At 38.5% G+C, this 17,332-nt stretch overlaps 1 protein-coding gene across 1 annotated transcript; it reads left to right on the top strand.

The window, feature by feature from the left end:
* Positions 1-324: 324 nt before the first annotated feature.
* On the top strand, positions 325-14,421 carry LOC140238980 (elongator complex protein 5-like). The gene is made up of 8 exons (XM_072318876.1): positions 325-388; positions 5,716-5,776; positions 7,722-7,853; positions 8,566-8,762; positions 9,165-9,358; positions 10,220-10,309; positions 12,177-12,277; positions 13,643-14,421. Exons 1-8 carry the CDS (start codon positions 325-327, stop codon positions 13,731-13,733), a joined length of 930 nt encoding a protein of 309 aa, XP_072174977.1. The 3' UTR covers positions 13,734-14,421.
* Positions 14,422-17,332: the final 2,911 nt, after the last annotated feature.

Genomic DNA, 17,332 nt, shown 5'->3' on the forward strand with positions numbered 1-17,332 from the left:
TACTGGTACGACCTAACTATTATGCTCAGCCCAGTCGCTGTAAATGTAGGGTAATTAGGCAACCTATTACAGCGACTGGGCAGTGTATAAACAGCTACAGGGCAGTCGGTAGCGTTTGTACCATAGAGCTGTATAATAGAGCTCTATGGTTTGTACCAGCCATTGGTTCGTCCATCGTGATACCAAGCTACCGCGCCCGCGGGCCTGGGAGTTGGGCCGATGCGGCACGGGCCGATTGTACTGGCCGCATGAAAGCGTTATAGTAAGACAACAAAGGGATAAAGATCGAAACCATTTGCAGCCTCCATCTACACAGCTTTCAACATGAACAGCCTAATAAAGCAGGTAGCATCGGGGTCTGAAAGCAGTAATTCGATTTTGATTCAAGGTAAGGGCAAAATCATCGGAGATAATCCCTTGCATGAACTCGGGTAATTGGATACATGAGCAAAGCATATTCTTCTAGTCCCATATACTCTAAATAGTGTCCTGGTGTGAGCCTCGATGTGTAAGGGCAAGCATGGTATTACCGGACGCATGGTACCGGACGCGTTTTTTTTAAAGACGGCACAGATTGGGGCATGGCGCGTGTTAAACCTATGGGAAAAACGTTGGGTTAGGTTTTATGGTTAGGGTTAGGTTTAGGGTTAGGGTTGGGGTCAGGGTTAGGGTTAGGGTTAGGGTTTGATGGTTAGGGTTACTACACTAGGATTAGGATTAACATTAGGGTTAGGTTTAGGGATAGGGTCCCCAATCTGTGCCGTCTAAAAAAAACACGCGTACCGGACACGCACATTTTTGCATACTAATGACATTCTGTACGCGCGAGACTTCATAGATTAGCCTTACAGAACTTTGTGTGGACCGAAATCGCAAAAAACGCCACATAAAAATGTAAAAACACGAAAAAAATTCACTTTTTATCTCAAATTTATAGTTGAGTGACCCGCACCTCGAGATAGCTAATATTTAGGGTAAGGGCACCAGTATTCGGTCAGGCACCGGTATTCGGTCACTTATCACTAGTCACCAGCCAGTAAGTTCAACTGTCACAACACACGCAAATCACACTAATTCTCATACTTACACACTCATTCACAACAGGAAACTCCCTTAGCCCCCTCCAAAAATCCATCCAAAATCCCAAATTTTACCGTCAAAAGTGCAGAATCGGCGCTACTTTCCAAAAGCGCGCGTGGATAAGGCCCAGTTTTAAGAGTACGGGTCGCCGAAAAAGCGCTAAAAATCGAGAAATACGCCGTTCTCTCGCGGGATTTTTCGCTTATCGCAAGCTTGGAGTGTAATGGTATCCTCAAAAACGCAAAAGAAAAACAAAATGTCCGTACGTGCCGATACAGTGTCCCAATGTACAAGGGTTGAATGCAAGTGCCGAGGCCCCAGTATTCGGTCACCAACGGTCGCCGCAACTTCCCCGATGCAATTTTGCGCCTACAAGGTAGCGCGCATGCGCGTTTTTCAGCTGCCTTGAACACGCATTGACTTTGAACGCGCACATCGCGTGACCGAATACTGGAGCCGATGACCGTATACTGGGGAATTTTCAAGGTGAAATATTTCGCGATTTTGTACAATTCTGTGAGATATTTAACGAAATGAAAGTTGAGATTAAAGAAATTTGATATATTTCATGTTTGTACATTGCTGTAGATATGATGTATGTATGTATTATTTTAGTTTTAAAAATATTGCAAAAAAGCTTAAGTGACCGAATACTGGGGATGTTACCCTATGCATGTTTGAATCACATTTCGAGACTGAAATTCTATGAAATCCCACTCACTGGTCACATACAGGAAAAATGCTGAAGATTCCAATAGAACCAAAAGTTCACTGATCGATATCGGAAATTTGTAGCTATCGTCCTCAAATGCGAACGATGTGGAATAGTTGTGCGCTAAGGCTAAGGCCAAGGTAACTACACGCAGCCGCGACAAAACGCGGCTACACCTCTATTCCTTCGCAGACGTTGTCATTTTTCAGTGTGGTTGTGCGACTCCTTCATGAATATCTTTATTAATCGTGGAAAACTAAAATACAAGGAATTATCGTAATCTATGATAATCATTCAATAATCAATATGCGATTTTTTGTTTAATTACGTCAAAAACTCACCGAAATCTGTGGCTGAAATCAGGTCTGTAAACGTCCTTATTGCTTCACTCCTCATCTGCGTGTTATTATGAATGGCATTCACTCTCGTATGCTACAACGTACAACGTAGGTAGTCGGAGAGGCGCCCTCTAGCTCTCCGACTACCTACGACCTACGTTGTACGTTGTAGTATACGAGAGTGAATGCCATTCAAATAACACGCAGATGAGGAGTGAAGCAATAAGGACGTTTACAGACCTGATTTCAGCCACAGATTTCGGTGAGTTTTTGACGTAATTAAAGAAAAAATCGCATACCGATTATTGAATGATTATCATAGATTACGATAATTCCTTGTATTTTAGTTTTCCACGATTAATAAAGATATTCATGGAGGAGTCGCACAACCACACTGAAAAATGACAACGTCTGCGAAGGAATAGAGGTGTAGCCGCGTTTTGTCGCGGCTACGTGTAGTTAAGGCCAAGGGGCCCGCAACTCATCACCCGCTCGTGCAGCTCCAATAGACAAAGCATGTAAACTAGAAGTAGAGTCTAACCAGTTGTCGATTTTTTCACAAGGTTTTATTCTGTAGTGTGAACTGTTCGAAATGTTCAAGACAGACATTTTACCGTAAAATACGAAATTTTAGCCTCATTTGCCAATTTTTTCTTTGTCATCCGCACAGTGATAATGTGTACGATGATTTGTGATGTACATGTAAATTGTGATTCTTGTGCAAGTATTAGGTGCGAAAGATGTCGATTATTTCATTGCGAAAATCGTGTCCGGTAATACAATGCGATTTTGCACTGCGCAAAAAGACAACTTTTGTAGAGGGTTATGTTTGAAGCATATTTTCTAAAAACTGGAGTGAACAATTGACATCAGTTGGCCGAATTTGTAATTTCCAGGAGTCTGTGAATACATGCTGTAAGTGATGTTATTTTTAGCCCTAATTTCATCCTCTGAGTACGGAATTCAAAGCCACAAAAGAAAGCGTCCGGTAATTGGATGTGCCACCCTACAAACTGTTGTATTGTGTTGTAGTCGCTAGTGATGGTGCGGTTTACATGTCGTGTGCACCAGCGTACTATTTTGAGTATAGAGATCATGGGACTGATGTTTTGTTCATGTATTCAATCACCCGAGTGATGACTGGCATGCATTGTGTATGGCAAGCACCATGTCGTGCATGCCTGCCTGTGCTGTGACTAGACTAATTTAGTCACTGTTGTGAAGCTGCTGAATGTCTGTCTCAAGAATCCGTCCCAGGGCCCACTTATCTTATCTTCGAAAACATTTGCAAATAAAATTTATTTCATTTGTTCATGTTGTTGGATTTGTTCGATTTACCTGTTTAAATACTGCCTACTAGCTACTGTACCATGTGTACTGGGCTGGGCTGGGTCTTCTGCGTCTTTTTCGACTTCGAGATAGGTTTAAAGTCAAGTGTTTTGGTGAAGAATTGTGAAAACAATGACAGTGTCATTGTCACTGTGTCTCAGTGTCACAAATCACAGTCTAAGTAGAGTAAAAGACCCAATTTTCGGACACTTAAGCTTTTTTTGCAATATTTATTTAATTAAAATAATACTCTACAAAATTATACCTATGATAATGTAAGTGTATCAACCTAATTTTTCCCAATATTGATTTTGTTATTAAAACAGATCATAAAATTTCACAAAATCCCCAAATATTATCACCTTGTCACTTCCCCAAACTTCGGACAGCGTCTCCAAAATTCGGACATGCGCCCAATGTCAATGCGCATACAAGGCCGCTGAAAAATCCGCGCGCGCCATACCTTGTTGGCGCAAGGTTGCATCGGTGATGTTGCAGTGCCCGTTCGTGTCTGAATTTTGGGGACTCTGCACTTGCATTCAGCCCTTGTGCATTTATTCACTGCATCGGCACGTACAGAGATTTTGTTTTTCTTTTGTGTTTTTGAGGATACCATCACACTCTGAGCTTGCGATAAGTGAAAAATCTTGCAACAGAACGGCGTAATTTTTCAATTTTCAGCGCTTTTTCAGCGACCCTGATTCTTTACATGGGGCCTAATTCGCACGCACTTTGGAAAAGTTGCGGCGATTCCACGTTTTTGACAGCAAAATTTGGAATTTTAGATGGATTTTTGGAGGTGACTCAGGCACTTTCCTGTGATGAACGAGTGTGCTAGTATGTGAAACGATGTGATATGCTTGTGTTGTGACAGCCGACTTTGCTGCCTTGTGATAAGTGGTAAGTGTCCAGATATTGGAGGCCGGCCGAAAATTGGGGTTCTTACTCTATAGATCTCTACTCTACACAGCCTTGTCGCTGTACACATTGTACATTGTACACAACACTGTGTTTCGCACGGCGTCTGGTCGAGCTAATCACAGTCGTACATACTTCATGATCCACAAATCCATATCATTGCTATCATTAAATTTAGATAGGCCTACAATACTTGCGTACATTCCCATCTAACAAAGTACAGTCAATGTATACTTTGATAGGTATGTATGGGAAATGTGTGGTAGATGGCAAAATCAACTTGTCCTCTGCAGGTAATCTAACAATTATGTACACCCCTGTTGGGTACATGTAAAAAAGTTCAAATTGCTGATTAGGTCTATGCCTTCTTGTTTATACTGACCAGTAAAGGCGGCAAGACTCCAAAATGTGTGATATGCTCTCATAGCATGCACGAAAAAGCCAGTTTGTGCCTCCCCCCCCCCCCCCATAAGCAGCTTTGATGCCCCGCAAATTTATACAAATGTATGTATAGTACTAATAGTTTATATCAAAGTAGATTCCATTGAAAATATGACAGAAGGCCTCAAACTAGTTTCCTTATGCATGTCAAATGAGTGTGAGGTGAGAGATATTTATAGGGCCTACATGGACAAGTAGAGGTGGTACACATTGCTCTTGGTGTCCAACTGCTCAGAAATTATCCTCAATAGATTATCCTCAATACAAAACAAAAGCAGTATCTCTACAGAAAAAAGGTATGAATGACTATTATATGCAACATACTATGTACAATACATGTACATGTTATGCAACTAAACCGGCCTTTTGGCTGTTAGAAGCAAGGAGATTTCTAGACATACAACAAGGGTTTTGTATGCCTTGCGTACCGGTATCAGTTGTGGCTGTGGATGCCAAGTGCTACAATGTATCAACATAGACGTGTAACTATTAGAAAGCATGCTGAGTGAAAACGATTGTTTGAGCCTTTGAGGAATCATTTAAAAAATAATCTTTTCTTGTTGCACAGAGCTCAAAAAGTATGAAATGTTTAAGTACGTGTTTTTTATTGTATTGCTTTCGTTTTTCATATGAATGAATATTTCAAGAATACATGTCACACTTCCCATCACAAGCACTATCAACAGTATGGACTGTCATTATTGGTAGCAAAGAGGAATTTAAGACGTCAAGTATCCTGTGAATTTTGCATTATGTGCATATTGTATGTGCACAGCTTCACCATATCAATTGAGAATCTCTGCTGTTTTCTTTTTTGTGAAAGCAAATTCTCCGGCATTCATGTTTCTAGCATAGGGACTGAAGCAACATTCTCAATTTTCTAATCCATGCCTACAGATACAGTGGAGCATAGTGGGCGGCACATATTGAGGTGTTTCATCAAAGAAATAGCAAAAAGGTAAGTCTGGTATAAATTCCTACAAAAATTAGTGCTACATGTGCATTTTATAGAACAATGCAATGATGGCATTCAAACAGGAGTATTGTATTACAGAATTATAGACCAATACGTATATTGGTTCTGTATCAAAATCAGATTAAGAGGAAATTTGTACAGAAAAGATGAATGTAAGAAAAATATTGAAAATAGCAGATTAAACTGAAAGCATGCAGTATAGAGAAAGGCAATGTTTCATAGATCCTCAAAACTACAAGTGGGCAACAAAACAACCAGCTTGAGGAAAGTTAACATATCTAGAGTGTTGTGACCACTAATTGTCTACAGGCACACTCACTAGATATTCATTCCAAAAAGAAGACAAAATAAAAAATTAAAAAAATTGATACATTTTCATGATGGCTGATAGAGATTGCTCCAAGTTTACCTGTATTTTGCTTCTTTTGCTGTACAAGCAACTCCTGTTAAAATTAATATAAATACAGAAGTCTACAGGACCTGCAGTTTTCTTTTGTTGTATCAAAGTTTAGTCATAGTTGAATTGATATATTAAAGGAAGTACAGATAATAGTTTTTGGAGGTGAATAGTTGTCACATTGTGACAAAATTTTTTTTATATCCCTGCTTGTTATAATGGGAGTGCTGTACATGTATAACTTGGCTTGTGCTTTGTTTTGGACCGTGTTGATAGCTGTCATTCATATTGCTTGGGTAAGATATCCATTGAATCCTCATTCATAGATTGCCAGAGGAAGCACGCTGCCAGGAGCAGGATGCATGCACTTTAAATACAGGATTCAAAAGGGAGATAAACCCCCCCCCCCTCCCCCAAATCATATTAACATTACTTCTTCATTGTCCCTTTGCACAAAGCTGCTAAAATCACCTACGTGTAATTTTATAGTCCAGAGACTGTCTGAAAATACAGTGTATGTAGATTTTGTGATGATGATACAGTATGGAAGAGGAAGAAAATTACACAAATACAAGTACACAATGAAACAGACAGCAGATTAGATACACTGCATGTAGAATATGTACATTGAGATTAGCTGTGCCCTATACTCATACAATGTATTTGTAACATAATTTATCACTGTTCTTATTTACTGAACTTAATCACTAATCTGGCATGGAAAATTTCCCTATCGTCAAAATTGATTCATCCTCCCTGTACGTTGTGTATGTTATACCATGACAAATAAATACTGAAATTTAGTAGTGTACAATGCAAGAAGCATTACTCTCCAGCCAAGTAATGCCTTGTCTTTTGACCACAATTGCATTTACAATAAAGCATTGGTTCACAATTGCTCTCTAAAGGGAGCGTATAGTTTTGGTTGAGACCTAATTTCAGGTTTCTAACATTTTTGGGTGAGATCATGGAAAACCTCATATGAAATATGAAAGAACATGTAATTCCATGAGGAATTCAATGTTTATTTGATGAAAATTGGTTTTGAAATGGCTGAGATTTCCAAAACAGATCGATTCTAATAAGTGTGGGACCCACACTTTTTTACGATCGCTTTGTTTTACTTTGCTTTTGGATGTTTCAGTCATGCCAAACCCGATTTTCATTCAATCAACTTTGAATTCCTCTTGAAATGGTATGCTCTGTACTATTTCATAAGTGTTTTCTTGGTATCTTGCAAAAAGTCAAAAGCCCCATTCTCATCTCCACCAATACTGTACCATCCCTTTAAATTGCAAAAAGCAAAAGCAACAACATTTACAACAAACAAAACAAAATAAAAAAAGAAACAAATTAGTCAGGAGAAATACTTTGGCCTTTTTATTTTGTCTGTCTCCACAATAAGCTTTAATGAAAAAATGTCATAAATTTTATGTTTTTTAAAATAAACCCAAAATAACATCAAACCTTTGTCATTTCTAGAGAAGTCAATGCTCTAAGTCTCTTTACTTTGTCTTCTTTCTCTTCTAGGGTGGATGAGGTGCACCTGTTTGCATTTGATCGCACCCCAGATGCCCTCCTGGCTGGCTCCGATCCTGAGACCAGACTAAAGGTCACGTGTCACGATGGATGGACAGATCCTCAGGGGTGGAACCAAGCCAGGTGCGAATTCAAAGAGACAATATGCTGTACATTAGTTGTCTCAGATCTTTTTCATAGTCGGGTGTTTTAAGTACAGTCAACCTCGCATAAGTTGAATAATCGCCTATTCAAAGTTGAGGGTCTTTTCAAGCCCTCTTCTCTTTATATTTTATTGAGGTTTATCCCTTATAAGTCAAATTTTCTCTAAGTCAAAGCTATTTCTTCAGTCCAAATAGATTTGACGTAGGCGAGGTTGACTGTAGTAGTGTGTGTGTTTCGTAAGTGGTCGACTCACATACATGTACATATGTACACCTGTAGCATGTGATAAATGGTGAAAGGATGAGTACTGTACATATGTACAATGTCTCATTGAATATTATGCCTTTTACCATTGAACCCCTTAACTCATCTGTATCTTTTTTCCTCCATCCTTATTCTGATTCTGTGCATACCCAAGCCAAAGAATGCCTTCTAGCTCTCAAGTTTGTTTATCATTTCATATCTTCAAAGACAAAGAGTGCACCATTATGCTTGTCATTACTTTTTTTAAGTGCAGGTTTATGACATATAATTTCTGATAGTCCTGTTCTAACCATTCCACAGGAGAATTTAACATAAGATATCTCACAGATGGAAATGCATAATTGTTTATGATGTGGCGTTGCTACCTAAGCCTATACAACGTTCTATGAATATCATTTTTGGTAATGCCTGTCCTCTCTTATTTCAGTATGACATTGTGCAAGCATAACCTGGTCCGCTTCACCTCCGACAAGGACTTGATCGATCACGTCGTTGACACAAGGAGGAAGGAGAGTAAAGTTCTTGCCGTGGTCATCGACTCCCTCACACCTCACATCGTCCACAGAACCGTTCCCGTCACATGCCGAGCACTGCACTCACTCACACACTTGCCTGATAAATCAGGTGAATTTGGGTTCGCAATGTCACATTTTTTTTTAGTCTGTTGCACAACTGGTCTAAATTCGATGAACTTTGTACCTTTTAGCATTTTCAAGTGGATGTTTTGTTTTGAATTCACATCATATACCAGATATACCTGGTACATGCTGACTGATATTGCACCGTGCCATACAATGTAGCGCATGAGAGTGTGATTCTGCTTTGGTTTGGGTTTTTTTTTTTAAGCCTGTTGAAGGTAGGTGTCTACAGGAAACACATTTGGTAGCAAGATGAGCTCATCCTGAATGGGTTGAAAATGCAAAGTGTTTGTGCTTGTTTTTCTTCAAACATTTTTGGCATTCATGAGAAGAATTTACAGGTAAGGTGATCTTTCTTTTGTTTTAAATTCTATATGGATTCTTCCAGACTTCCAGGTCCAGCAGGTATTGAGTCTACTCCACAGAGATGTCCACGACGAAGCCGCCTTGAGAGCCATAGGTCATCTGTCGATGACCGTCATCTCTGTCTCCCCTAACATGTCCATAGCTCCACTGGACGCTGCTCCTATGGGATTCTGCGACATTCTGCACAAGAGGTCCTCAGGAAAAGTCTTACGAAAGGTTGGCACTTCACACGAATTTCAAGAAAAGAAAAGAGAAGTTGCATTACCTTGAATTAGTGCAAGGGTGTTGCTGCAATTTACATTTTATAGCATGCAATGTATGGCAGGCAAATTGCTTTTCATATTTTTGTAGTCAACATTGTTATTGAGTCTACTACCAAGGGTCAAGTCCTTTTTTTTCTCTTGTCAGATTAAAATGTTTCCTTTATTATTTTGTATGTAGTGTTCTTATTGATGTTTGTATTTCTCATTTTCTGCTACTTGTCTTCATCCATGTATGTGCAGTGTCTGAGTGATATGCATCAAGCCTTTTATGTATCATCTGTATTATTACTCTATGTCTTCATTCTTCATACTTTGCTTTTATTATGATGATGATAAATCTAGTTATGATAATGCTGGTAGTAATGTATTTGAAGATGAAGATGGTGATACCAAATACAAGCATTTTTGTGTTGCGACTGATTGACAAATTGCCTTACATCAAAGTAGATATCGTCAATTAGGTGCATTGCCAATCAGTTGCATTAAAAATCAACTCAATGCAAGAATTTCATTAATTTAACATTTTTCCTAAAAGCTTCATCTGCAAATAAAAATGGCATTTGAATAAGACTACTGAATACACTGTATGTCTAATTTTGGGTTGAAATTTCCCTCAATTTGGCAATGACCTGCCTTGAGTTCAGCAGTTGAACACTTTGCGTGCTCTTCAGCACAGTATTGGTTGTATACGTGTAGATGGTGTTGAAATGGTCTGCACTCTTCACTTTGAAGTCATGTTGTTACTTGATGCACAGAGTGAAACACATGTCTATTATTCATCTTGATGAGATTTCTGTTTATCCTCAATACACAGAGAGAAGGCTACAGCATCTGTGATGACTACAGACTCCTGACTTTCGTAGATGTTCAAAAGACGGCAGAAAGAATGGAAGAAGAGCACCAGGTAAATCTTGCAGGATCACATGTTTATGTTCATGCACATTTACAAAACTTCAACTTGCCAAATCATTTATTTGACATTTTCTGAATGCCCCCCCCCCAAAAAAAAAAAAAAAAAAAAAAAAAAAATAAACAACAAAAACAAAACAAAAACAAAACAAAAACAAAAACAAAACCCAACAACAACAACAACACAACAGCAACAAACAAATCCCAACACTAAGGAACAGGCAGGCAGACTTCAGTATTCAAAGTAAAAGAAATTGAGCTACAGCTGTTTGCATTGCATTGTATTGTAATGATTTGTTTATGTGGCTGCTCATGAAGCAATGGATTTTTGTATTCAAGCAAGTGACCATGGACCATATTCTTGCGGTCGGCTACACGTCACTTCCGGTTGACTGGAGTGAAAACAAACAGCTTGCATTAAGCCTGCATAATGCGCATACTGCATGCTGTGCATGTGTGACGCGTATAATTTATGTGCAACTCTACGCAGACAGTACATGGGGAATGTTTTTCATTATTCATTTTGTCATTGTGCTATCATTCATGAGATACATGCATCATGTCTTGCCAGCAATATTCTAAAAATCTGGATCCTGTCGATCGATCGGTCCCGGCATTTTGCCAAGGTGAAGGCAGCCGGACTGGACCTGTGCCCGTATGAAATCGCGGCAGGACTCTGGATCAACGACCCGACTAAATGGCCAGATGTGCAGTAGAACCTCTTTGAGTAGGCCCTAACACGATATCTACGCTTACTTAGTACCTCAAAGAAACTTCAGGTAGGTCTATAGGCCTAACGTTAGTACTGTAGTAGGCTTAGGGTAGGGCCTAATTTAGGGTAGGCCTAGGGCCTAATCCTGCTGCCCGCACAGCTACTGTACAGTAGTACAGCTTGCGCTAGCGCTATGCTCACGGGGCGCCCCGGCAGAAAACACGTACAGCGTTTACACTCCAGGCTCGTGTATGGTTTGTTTTCACTCCACTGCTATCCATGACCCCGTGACACGCAAAATACCCGGATGTCCGACCATGAGAATAGCAGTGAGTCCCCTTCGAGGGACTGGGCAGTGAGGATAAAATCCTTGCCTTGGGATACAACTTCTGTGGATAGGAAACTCAAACCACAAATCTCGGGATTGACCATCATTGTCTATAATATCCACATATAGCCAACACATCTCCTACGAAATACATAAAGTTTCATTTTCTTCTTTTGGGGAAGTAGGTTGTGGGATTTACCATGGGGAAATCTGAATAATTAATTGGAGCTGCTGGGATACCTGCTACCTGTTGGTCAGCGCTTAGAATGATGATATTTTTTGCTGGCGTGATCACACCTTATTGTTTTGTTTTGTTATGTTTTGATCATGTTCACAACTCTTCTTAGTACGTATGTTACATGTATTTGTTTAATTAAAAAATGTGGGTTAACATTTTGTTTATAGTAGGTATCTCAACATTTCAAGTTCAGATTGCAAAATGAATGAGTGAATCTTTTCAATTCACTTCATTCATTGTCACAATGTACAAGAAAAATGGCAATTGTACAGTGAATAAATGTAAGGGATCAAATGATGCACAAGGGGTCTCTTTGTAAAAGGCCCCATGTAACCTTATACCTACAATACATTATAGTCACTTTATAGTAATTGAGAAAAAGTCCAATAAATTGTGTGTATATGGAGGTTAAATCATAGATAAATACATGTATGAAAGTATTCAGCTGTTCCCTTTGAGTTTTTGTAGTTCTAACTGAATCTTCGATTCACCAGCTTGTGTATGATTTGATGGTGTCTGTGGCTCTCCAAGAACTTGCTTGATTGTGTTGTCAATATGCATTTTTCACCTATTTGTGTTGCCAGCTTGACCCAACAGCCAACTTGACCTTCAACCTGACCTTGAAAGACTCTGAAAGGAAAGCCAAGGAGAATGTCGTCCTTCCCTTCACCAAAGTGGCAGAAAAGTAAGTTAAATTGTGGGCAAGGATAATTGCAGACTGTGATAATCACTTTGAAAGAAAAATAGAGACACTGTTTTTTTTCTGAAAGGCATGGTACCAGTTAAAATTGGGCAGAAACTTTTGGCAGGCATTTGTTTGAACATTGAAATATTGTCCACAAGTTTTATGCATTAGCTACATCTGTTAGGAACTTCTGAACGTTGATTGTTTGCTACTTGAATACTAAAGTCAAATGCCATCACCTGACATGTTTTGCTTTGTGTGTGTGTGTGTGTGTGTGTGTGTGTGTGTAAATTGAGTATCTGAATATAAAAACGACCCAAGTCCATGGAAGACCATTTCAAGTAAACTTAAAAAAAACTTCATATCTTTTTTATTCGTCCAATAATATTCTATTTAACTGTGATGGGAAGGCAACATTGTATATACAAATTAGAACATATATTATTATGGCAATTAACATTTACATTAATTGTGGAGAGGCCATTTTGTGTGATGGACTTGGGTCGTTCTTTGAATCATATACATGATATTCTGCTATAGAGATGAGAGAAGGACGAGAGAGGGCGCTATAATATGAATGTAAGAATGACCCAAGTCCTTCATTCTTACATTCATTAAGATTTAACTCATTTATTTCAGGCACTTCCGGGGGTAATTAGGATTTATCATAAGCTACAATTTCCCATATCAAACTGAATTTGGCCAGAAATTGGACTTGGGTCATTCTTATATTCAGATCTTCAATTGTAAAGGTAAAAGAAACATCCCGTTTTGGCATTTTATTGTTTGAGACAAATTGCTGCTCTGATGGTTGTAGGGATAAGGGGTAGGAAAGAGAAATTCTATTTTTCAAATTCATGTTAATAAAGATTGTTGGGCACACCAGGCAGGTTGGCAGTGATTGGAGTAAAGAAGGAGAAGTTTCATATGTTTCACCAAACTGGTTCATTTGTTTGTGCATGAAACACAAGTGTAACAGTTTTAAGAATGGTTATTCATTACAGCTCTTGAATGACTTGACGTGATGAATACAATGTCTGCTTCCCTCTATTTCTAAAGCATTACATATTTATCAGAATTGTTACACACATGGTGAAATCACACCATCTAATTTGCAAGTTTATGTGTGACATCACTCTTGACTGAAATCACAACACACAACCAGGACCCATCGGTAGACCCTTTTTTGTGTGTTTTTTAGTCTTTGCCCAGTTTGAGCAAGACTTTTAACTATAGACTCTTGTATATGAAATGTTTTTTTTTCTTATTCCATACCAAAGTCAATGTTGATGTAGCATTGAATTTCTATCGATTGTTCCATTGGCAATCTGATGCATGGTTTTCATTTTGTTTGCATGTTTCCAGTGCCAGTCGGGGCTCAGGCCAGATCTTCTACGAGCCCGACCAAGCAGACGACTACGATGATGAGGATCCTGACGATGATCTCGACATCTAGTTCTTGATGATTGACCAGCTCTTCTCGTTATCCAGGGGACCGTTTCATGAAAGTTGTCAGTCTCTGACAATCACCATGTTAACAGTCAGTGACCAGAGCTTCTCAGCCAATCAAATCCACAGATTTTGCTGAAATTGTCAGAGACTCACAACTTGTCAGCACTGACTAAATTGATGAAACACCCCAGGAAACCCCTGTCTTTCCATCAAAGTTTTAGCAAGCTTTAATAATGAAAGCAAACACACAGACAGCTCTCTCAGCATCCTCACAGTTTTTTTGTATCTTTGTATTTGAAGCCACTTTGGCGTATCTTTCTATTGAAAGCCCTTTTGACATATCTTCCTATTAGAGCCCTTTTGATTTTATTATCTTACAACATTACATGTGCAGGCATTGCTTTATTCTTCCAATTGTGTGCATTCATCAATTGATTTATGAGTTTGATCTTTCTTCTGTGCTTGCAAAAGAGTAAATCCACAATGCATGTACAGTATCTCCCCCCCCCCCCCCTTGCTCTTTTCCCCATTCATAGCTTAAGATGTACATTTAGTAGAAATCAAATTCTTTATACAACCCTTTCAGGTCCACCATGCTGTTGTAACTTGTAATGCAAACACGACTGTAGGAGAGTCACAGTGAAAAGTGTATATCATGCCATAGATCTTACCACTTGGCCTATGGAAAGTTATGCTATCCAAAAGTGCAATATTTTTCTCATGGAATGATGATAGTGAAGGACAACTGAAGTGGAGGGAGTTTTTCTATCAATACGTTGTTATTACAAATTTATGCTGCACCTTGAAATCAACATGTATTTCAGTCATTTTCTGCCACATTTGGCATTGATTGTGATTTTTTTTTTTTTGGAATTTTCTCCTCGTCTATTGGACATATTATTTGACGTACCTTAACCAAGGGTACTGTCTTAGCTGAAGTTATGGCAATGTGGAGTGCCATTGAGGAATTCTAGGGTGTACAGTTACACACTGCCATTGGCACAGCAGATTTTAGCAATCTTGTTTCAGCACTAGTAACATGCACCTGTTCTTCAGCATGTGTGTAAAATTACCATTAAAATACAAGTTGTAAAGCTGTCTGACCAGCTACGTACTACAATATATATACATACGTTATCCAAATTAAGCAGGTACAGTATTCCCAACATCCAGCAGGTTCATTAAGATTTGGCTTTTGCCTACCTGGCTTTATGGCTGTGGGAAAGTGAGATAGAATGGGTTTAGGCCTTATGCAATAAAGTTTGTTTTGTTTCTGTTCTATATGTTTTGTTGTAAGTTTGCTTTGACAAGTGATTTAGTGTCCTGCACCAATCTGTAATGTGGTAGTATCAAGTGTGCACATGGTGTGACAATTATTGTTGGAACATGATCCAAAGTGTACACCGGTCACAGTGGCGGATCCAGGGAGGACCGCAACCGGCGCTCGCCGCCCCCCCCCCCCCCTTTTATTTTTTTTTTTGAAACAAAAGAAATAAAAAGAAAAAAATGGGGGAGGGGTGCGTGCGCCCCCCCCCCCCCTTTAATTTTGTAAACGCTTTCTGTAATGCTTTCTGTAATGACTGAGGAAGGACAGGTGTATCACTTGCATGGAAGATGATGTTTCTATACCAAGGTTTTGAGTACCTCCTCAATTTCACGGGAGTTCAGTAGTGGTCCTTTGCATGTAGAATTTTCTCAAAAGCTGCTTCTACGAAGTAGACTTTGTGACTATACCAATGCATAAATGTGATCAAGCAAGAAGAAATTGTGACATATTTAATGAGAAATATGTTATTCATTTGAATGACTCCACCCCCCACCCAAAAAAAAACAAAAAACAAAAAACAAACAGAAAGAAGAAAGAACACATAAATGAAAAATTATTTTATTTGGAGTGAAATCACATTACACAATGTTTGTCTGAAGTTATGTTTGTACTTGATATTTTGAGGGTCAAAAACTGATTGTATTCATGTGTTGCAAGAACTAAATGAAAGGACTATATCGTCGATGGGGTGATAAGACCTTGTATCTGCAATTTTGGTGAAAATTAGTTTTTTGATGAATGGTCAAATAATGGGTTAAGTGATGTCCTGCCCAAATCCCAACTGTCTTACTCCAAAAATGAAGCCACCACGGCATGTCAAAGGAAAGGCTATCCCATTCGCCACAGTGCTTTGGCCGCGATGTCTTTTGGCTCTCCTGAACATTTGACATTTTGTAGATACGAGGTCTTATCGCCCCAGCGACGATATGACATTTTTCATAGTATTTCAAACTTTAATAGTTCAGCCCCATATATATTCAATCATGTTTTCCAGCTACTTGTACCAGTGTACTTTTTAATAGGGGTGTTACTACAGTGTATTATACATGTATCTATGTCTACGCAATTGACAGGATGTTTAAATGCTTCCAGTCTGTTCTTAAGTTCCGTGTTGGTCTTTGGTCATTTTCATTGTGATCATAGCTGAGGTGAAGAACTTACTTGTTGGCAAACAGATCAATGTTGTGGTTTTTCTTTTTGTGAGGGATATTTGCTGTCTATTTTTTTTTTCTGTAAATTACTCGGTTTGTAGACATTGCTCAAGTGTCTCCTCATGAAAACACATTATCATGGAAATTGTGATGAAGTCTATACCAGTTACACATTCATGTAAATATTTTTGATCAGTTTCTGTATGTTATAAGTACTGCTGAAGTGTTATATTTACATTTGGACTGCTTAATACATGTATAAAAATTATTGCATGTAATATGCCAGTACGATGAAAGCGTAACATTGCCATTTCTTGACCTCATTCAGTGCAAACTTTGTTTTATTTTTTGTGAGCATGTATATACAATGTAATGTCTTGAAGCCAGTTTGAATGGCTGAAGTCTCAAAATTCAAGTGATAAATCTAGCATTCTTCAAAATTTGGTCAAATTTGGTGAAGCAAAGCTTTTCCAATCACATTCATCACACAAAAAAGCAAAATATGCAATTTGTAGCCTATGTTTAGTATTACAGCCAAATATCAGTGTCAGTGTATTGCAGATGGCTCAGACATAAAGAGCACATTATTATGCTTCATATTCATGCAGTATGGAAAACATCATTGACAACATCTCACAAACTTTACATCAGGGAAACATACAAAATCATCTCTGTCGAAAATATCTGTTTTGATCTGTTGTGAGAATGTACATGTGTTGTAAATACATGTAGATTGAATCCTGTATTTTCACTTTGTATGTACATAGAAATAACAAATGCATCTTTTGATATCAGTTTTGTATATTTCAGTAAAATGTTGTACACATTGGTTATGGTGTAACTTTTTCTCTTCCGCTCTCTTGCTGCACAATATTGAGTCATCCAGAATGTTTGTCTGTACATACGGCTTTTGTACCCCCATTTTGTAGCTACAGTGTACATTTTTTTTTTTTATTATTTTTTTTTTTAAAATTGTTGTTTACAATGCCTATATGTGTTTGGAAGAGTACAGTACACTGGTAATTCAGACATACTACACTGATTACATGTATTCTGTCACACATTTGATCATGTGATGTTTCCAATAAAGTTTCCATATACATGCAATACATTTTTATGTCCTCA

The sequence above is a fragment of the Diadema setosum genome, chromosome 15 (assembly GCF_964275005.1).
Source record: "Diadema setosum chromosome 15, eeDiaSeto1, whole genome shotgun sequence".
NCBI classification, from domain to species: Eukaryota; Metazoa; Echinodermata; class Echinoidea; order Diadematoida; family Diadematidae; genus Diadema; species Diadema setosum.